This window comes from Postia placenta (genome assembly GCF_002117355.1).
Source record: "Postia placenta MAD-698-R-SB12 unplaced genomic scaffold POSPLAscaffold_18, whole genome shotgun sequence".
Classification (NCBI taxonomy): domain Eukaryota; kingdom Fungi; phylum Basidiomycota; class Agaricomycetes; order Polyporales; family Adustoporiaceae; genus Rhodonia; species Rhodonia placenta.
In genome coordinates this window covers 28922-36165 of record NW_020169849.1, presented here as the reverse complement: position 1 = coordinate 36165, position 7244 = coordinate 28922, and the positions used below count along the sequence as shown (strand labels likewise).

General features: G+C 56.0%; 1 protein-coding gene across 1 annotated transcript; it reads left to right on the top strand.

Moving 5' to 3' along the window:
- Window positions 1-188: 188 nt before the first annotated feature.
- POSPLADRAFT_1156920 (hypothetical protein) lies at window positions 189-2115 on the top strand (the record flags this gene model as incomplete). The annotated part of the gene is given in 3 exon segments (XM_024487116.1): window positions 189-277; window positions 886-2037; window positions 2052-2115. The coding sequence occupies 3 exon segments, from the start codon at window positions 189-191 to the stop codon at window positions 2113-2115; spliced, it is 1305 nt and encodes a 434-aa protein (XP_024334126.1).
- Window positions 2116-7244: the final 5129 nt, after the last annotated feature.

Genomic DNA, 7244 nt, shown 5'->3' with positions numbered 1-7244 from the left:
TTCGACGGTGCGCGACGCTTACTCGAAGCTCGGCACGGTCGTCCCGACACCTCGTGCATAGATCTCGGAACATCTTCCGCATCCGGCGAACAATAGGGCCACTTGACGCCGCTCGGCCAAGCGCGCGCTTCGCTCCACGCCACACCGAAGTAGCCGGTCTTTCCCGATTAGGTATCGAACCTCGCGGCATGCCTTCACGACGGCTACCGGTCCGAAGTGGCCATATGTTGCTCTTCATCTCCGCGTTTGGCATGACGTCACTCTACCGATGGACTTGGTATGTGCCTCTCGGTGAGGCAGCTTCTTGAGGAACAATGCAAAGCCCCTTGTACTCGTATGCCACTCTCGAATAGTCGTAGCGTCCTGTGTAGTATAAAACCTGTCGTACTTCTCCCTAAAAACACAAGATCCGTTCCCCCCCCTCGAGTTCAGAGCTCATAAGTCGAGTTCGCCCTGCGTCTACGTCCTCAACTGCGTCACTTCGTTCCTCACTGTGTAACCTCGAAACCTCGTCCACTGCGTTCACTCGTCGATACCGTCTCGACGAACCTTTCGACTTCGACTACTGTCGAAGAAACTGCGTTGCACCTCGAACCGCGTCCTAGTTAAGTCCCCCCTATCGAATCGTGTCCCTTCTCTCTACGATACGTCGAAGAGCTCTACCGAGCTTCGATCGTCGCTAACTATCCACAGCCTCCGAGTAGCTTCGACGACGTGTCGAAGCCACTTCGTACCTTTCCTAGCGTTCGTAGCCTTTTCCGAAGGCATTTCTCGTGTTCACTCGATCCGCGGGACACCTTGCTGCTAACTCCCCTCTCATTAGACTATAAGCCGTCTCTCTAGTCCCTTTTGGTCGCACCCAGGTTAGGGGTTAGGGTTTCGTAGGTCGTATCATTTCTGGAGCCCACCGCGAGGGGATTTCAGGCAAGAATTCGCTGCTTTCGGGTTTCCGAAAACGTCTCCAGTAGTCACCCGCTCGCAAGCGCGTGAGGCTGCTAGCCGCAGCGCCGCCGAGAACCTCGACAACTCCTCTAGAACGCAATCGACTCCCTCTCCAACAATCCCCGGTGACTTCGACCGCGACGAAGAAGACAAGATAGACCAAGAACTACAGGACGACTTCGACGAAGAACCAATCCCTTCGACCACCGAAGAACGCACTTCATCCCCCGAGCTTCTAGGCCTCACTACTTCCGACTACGACTTTTCGACTCCTGATCTTTTCGAACGATCCAGTTCTTCACCCGAACCCGAGTATCCCATCCCATCTACTTCGAATCTCGTACTTCCGACTCCGTCGTCTTTTCGCGCCCACGCACAACCGCCCATCGCATCCTCTTCGCGACTCCCAGTCATACCTACATCCGACCTGGCACCTCCGCCACCATTAACACCTTCGAACGCAGCTTCGAACTCCAACCCTGCACCGCCTGCTCCTACGATTCCTTCGACTACTACCACTTCCTCTTCGAGCCCAGCTCCTACTACGACTACAAACATGAGCCAAAACACGAACGCACCGTTGATGCCCCCGCGCGGTCATTCGACGGCACCAACCTTCGACCCGTCGGAAGTCCGTTCGCTTCGGCGTTACTTCCAGGACCTCGAGGCATTGTTCACCCGGTGTCAGATCACCGACGAAGCAGCCAAGAAACAGTGGGCCGTTCGGTATCCTTCGATCGACGTCGCCGACTTATGGGAAACCATCGAGTCCTTCATCGATGTAGCCAAGAGCTACAACGACTGGAAAGCCGATGTACGAGCACTCTATCCCGGCGCCGACGATACAAGAAAGTGGTCGCTGGCGGACATGGATCAGCTCATTGGAGAACGCGCTCATATCGGGATTCACAATGCGGCAGACCTAGGCTGCTATTACCGCGACTTCATGGCCATCACAAAACATCTCATCGCACAGCACCGGCTCTCCACTATCGAGCAAAGTCGCGCATTTCTTCGAGGATTCCAGCCAGCATTGCTCACACGGCTCGAGACCCGACTGCATCTCAAGCATCCCGATCACTATGCCGACGACCTGTACACCATGGCAGAGATTCACGCGGCGGCTACGTTCATCCTACATGGTACATCGAGCACACCTACGACAGCGGCTAACCAAGCTACCGCCTCGACGTCGAACACTTCGACAACGGTGCCCCCCGGGATGATCAAAACTGAAGACATCTCGATGATCATCGAAAGCTTGTCGAGAACGATTGCGACGCTTATTCAGCCGACGACACATGCTACGCACAACCACGCCCCCGCACTGAGACAACAAGCTGCCGTCCACGTCCACGAGAACAGCGGAGTTGAACAGACGTGCCACTACTGCGGCAATCGTGGCTGCAGGGTAGGCACCTGCGAGTTCGCGGAGATCGACATCCGGGACGGCAAGTGCAAACGTAACACCGAAGGCAAGATCGTCCTTCCGAACGGAAGCTTCTGCCCCCGCACTATCCCTGGTCTCACAATACGAGATCGAATCTACGAGTGGCATAGAAGAAATCCCGCCGCACCCGCCGCTCCGACGATGCTCTTCGAGATCGACGATCGCTCGACTATGCAAACCTTCACGCTCAACACCAGCAGCAGGATCGAGGCGCTCGAGTGAGAACTCCTTCAGCTTCGGAAGCGAAGGGAGGTCTTCGACGGCGTCGAGATTCTACAGTGGAAGAAGCCTACGACGCCAGCCGTCCCGAAGAGCGCGGAAGCCTCGGGATCTGGTACGTCGAGAGGGGTGGCGGCACCCTCGAGCACTTCGACAAGCACGGCCCCGCCTCCGACAATACCAGCAGCAGCACCCGCGTCGTCTTCTTCCCCACCTACGCAATCCACATCTCGACCTACTACTACGTCCGCTCCTCCAGCACCACCAGTACACCCTTTCGCAAACGCTCGTGACGCAACTTACGCCCCACCAAACGTTCGAAACTTCGCAACCCCGCCGAAGCCCTCGAACGACAAGGGCAAGGAGCCAGCGTACAAGACCATCGTCCCCGTTATCCAGCCGAAGCTCGCCAAGGAGATCTTCCAGCGTTCGATGAAGTCGCCGTTCGTCACGCTGACCCCAGAAGAGTTGCTGTCAATCGCGCCCGACGTTCGAAACAAATACCGCGACGCCGTCACCCCTAAGCGAGTCTCGACGGAACCCGTCGCGTCGGCCCACATCGTAGAAATCGGCGCCGACGAGGTCACAGCCGTCAACCAGCTCTCGTGTTCGGGAGCAACGTTGGAACCCGGTGCTACAATCGTCCCCGACCCATATGAAACCTATCTGAAGCACATCCCGCACGGCGAGCACCCCGCAGAATTCACCGTCGCCCGCGATTCGAACGCGATTCGTTCGATCATCGCGTTGGTCGACAACAAGGAGCAAATCGAATGCATCGTCGACCCCGGTTCACAGATCGTCGCCATGTCGGAAGAGGTCTGTCTCGGCCTCAACCTCCTCTTCGATCCTACTATCCAGCTGAACATGCAATCGGCGAACGGCGAGGTGGACCGATCGCTGGGACTCATTCGAAATGTTCCCTTCCGCATCGGTGAGATCGTATTGTATCTTCAGGCTCACGTCATTCGAAACGCAGCATACGACATCCTCCTCGGCCGACCCTTCGATGTGCTCACGCAGAGCGTCGTCAAGAACTTCGCCGACGAGAACCAGACAATTACAATCCTCTGTCCGAACACCAGCGAAACCGTCACGATTCCGACGTACGCACGAGGAAGGTCGCGAAGCCGGCAGCATCCTCTCGAGAGTCGCAAAGCGCATTTTCTAGCTTCGAGGAATTGATTCCCCATGATCAAGGAGAAGCCGCGCTAGTCATCGACTACGATGGGGTAAACCCGAGTATTTCCTTCGTCGCTCCTATTGATTCCTCGATTCCGAACGCTGTCTCGTCACTATACCTCTCCGCATGCACCTCCGTTTCTTCATATTTGCAGTCTCTTTACACTTCGGACACTACTGCTGCTAATGTCGCCCCGTCGAACGCTTCGACGTGGGCTTCGACTCTTCTATTTTCAGCTCCGTTTGCTTCGACTCCCCAGCTCCCCCTCCGACGAAGTCCATCTCGCAGCTTTCCAACTCAATTCTTCCCTTTCCTTCAGCGACATCGACTTCTACCCCTTCCACGCACAAGATCCTCGCCGCGACGAAGAAGAAGTACAAGCCCGTCGCTCTCAAAACCCGACCCGTCCTTGGTGCCGTCCCCGAACAATTTCGTATACTTCGAGACATCAAGGGCGACCCTCTCTCCATCATGCCTAAGCTTTCGACCGACCCCCCGCCGTTCAAACCTACCGGTCGGTACACCCTCGAACGCTTCGAAATGACCGAAAAGCTTCACGACGGCGACTTCCTACTTCCCGAAGAGCGTCGAGTCCTCCACCACTTCATGTGCTTGCACAACGAAGCCTTTGCCTGGACCGACGACGAGCGCGGATGTTTCAAGCCTGAGTACTTCCCTCCCGTCGATTTCCCCGTTGTTCCTCACACGCCCTGGGTGCAGAAGAATATCCCCATTCCGCCCGGGATCTACAACAAAGTCTGCGCGATGATCAAGCGAAAGATCGCCGCCGGAGTCTACGAGCCATCGAACTCGTCGTATCGATTGCGTTGGTTCTGTGTCGTCAAGAAGGACGGTAAATCTCTTCGACTCGTCCATTCCCTCGAGCCCCTCAATGCAGTCACGATCCAACATTCCGGTGTACCGCCAACGCCCGAATACCTCGCAGAACAATTCGGAGGAAGACCATGCGGCGGCATGCTCGACCTCTACGTCGGCTACGACGAACGACTCATCGCCGAGTGTTCGAGAGATCTAACGACGTTCCAGACACCCTACGGAGCCATGCACTTGGTAACACTCCCGATGGGTTGGACGAACTCAGTCCTGATCTTCCACGACAACGTCACCTACATCCTCCAGCCCGAGATTCCGCACATTACGGTGCCCTACGTCGACGATGTTCCCGTCAAAGGTCCCGAATCCGACTACGACGATGAGCGGCTCCCTTCGAACCCCGGCATTCGACGCTTTGTATGGGAGCATTTCGAAAACTTGAATCGCATAGTCACTCGAATGCGCTACGCCGGAGGTACCTTCTCTGGAGTCAAGAGCGTCCTCATCGCTCGAGAAATCATGGTGGTAGGACATCGCTGCACTCCTCAAGGACGCCTCCCCGACGACTCTTGCGTCGCAGCGATACGCAACTGGGGTCCCTGTGCTACTCTATCCGATGTTTGAGCGTTCCTCGGAACCATCGGCGTCGTTCGAATCTTCATCCGTAATTTCGCTCACCGCGCCGACGCACTTGTACGCCTCACGAGGAAGGACGTCGAGTTCGAGTTCGGTCCGGAGCAAATCGCGGCGCAGGAAGACCTCAAGGACGCGCTACTCTCATCCCCCGCACTCCGAGCCATTCATTATGATTCCCCCTCTCCCGTCATTCTCGCAGTCGACACGTCGTTCATCGCCGTTGGATATCACCTCTGCCAGTGCGACGAGGCCAACACGCGAGTCCGTTACTACAGCAGGTTCGGCTCGATCACACTCAACGATCGCGAACGTAGGTTTTCGCAGCCGAAGCTCGAGATCTACGGCCTATTCCGCGCACTACGATCCCTTCGACTCTACCTCATCGGCGTTCGGAATCTCATCATCGAAGTCGATGCTCGGTACATCAAGGGTATGCTGAAGAATCCAGACATAGCCCCAAGCGCGAGTATCAACCGGTGGATCGTCTCAATTCTCACATTTCATTTCACGCTCGTCCACGTCCCCGGTACAATGCACGGCCCCGATGGTCTCTCTCGACGCACAGCTCAACCCGGTGATGTCATCGAAGACGAGGTCGATGAAGAGTTCGACGATTGGATCGACCAGATGCATTCCTTCGTTCACCAGATTCAGCCCCTCCCGTCCGTCCAGATGCGCGCCGTCTTCACCAGTGACAGAGCCGAGGATGGCTCAGATTTCAATAGGGAGGAGGATAGCTACGAGCTAGTGCCTCGATCGGAGCAAGCGCAACTCGCAGACGCAAAGCTCGACGACATGCTCGAATTTCATCGAACGTTAGCAAAGCCCGACGGCATCTCCGAAAGCATTTACGAAGGATTCATCAAGTACTGCATGCAATTCTTCCTCGACAACGACACCCTCTGGCGCAAGGACAGTCATGGAGCACACAAGCTAGTCGTCAAGCCCGGCGATCGCCTTCGAATACTTCGAGAATGCCACGACCGCACCGCGCATCGAGGAATCTATGCAACCCGAGCCTTTGTCAATGAGCGATTCTGGTGGCCGTTCCACTATGCCGACATCGCTTGGTTCGTTCGATCGTGTCATATCTGCCAGTCTCGACAAGTGCGTCAAATCCTCATTCCTCCGACCGTCGCAGTACCAGCCCCCATCTTTGCGAAAATTCACATCGACACAATGCACATGCCTGCCTCGCCTCAGGCGGATACAAGTACTTGGTCCAAGGTAGATGCTCGCTCACGACTTACCCCGAGTTTCGAATGCTTCGAAAAGAGACAGCAAAAGCCCTCGCCGACTGGATCTTCGAAGACATCCTCTGTTGATGGGGCGCACTCAGCGAGATCGTCACCGACAACGGTACGGTGTTCATCAAGGCGGCCGATTACCTTTCGAAGAAGTACCACATCAACCATATTCGAATCAGTGGGTACAATTCGAGGGCGAACGGGCTCGTCGAACGTCCGCACTTCAGCACGCGACAAGCCTTGTTTAAGACAGCCGACGGAGATGAGAAGAAATGGTCCCAAGCTGCGTATTTTGTATTTTGGTCCGAGCGCATCACGACTCGACGATGCATGGGCTGCTCACCCTATTTCGCTGTTACGGGCACCCATCCGCTCATTCCTCTCGACATCGTCGAAGCCACGTACCTGCAACCACCACCGACTTCGGTCCTTTTGACGACCGATCTCATCGCCCGAAGAGCCATTGCGCTCCAGAAACGCGTCGAGCAAGTCACCGAACTCCACTCGAAGGTCTACGAAGCACGTCGGACTGCAGCAATTTGCTTCGAGAAAGAGCACGAGCACTCAATCCAGGATTTCGACTTCAAGCGCGGAGCCCTAGTGCTCATACGCAACACGAAGATCGAGAAGTCCCTCAACCGCAAAATGCGCCCGCGATATCTAGGCCCCCTCATTGTTGTCTCGCGCAACAAGGGCAGCGCGTACATCGTATGCGAACTCGACGGTACAGTCC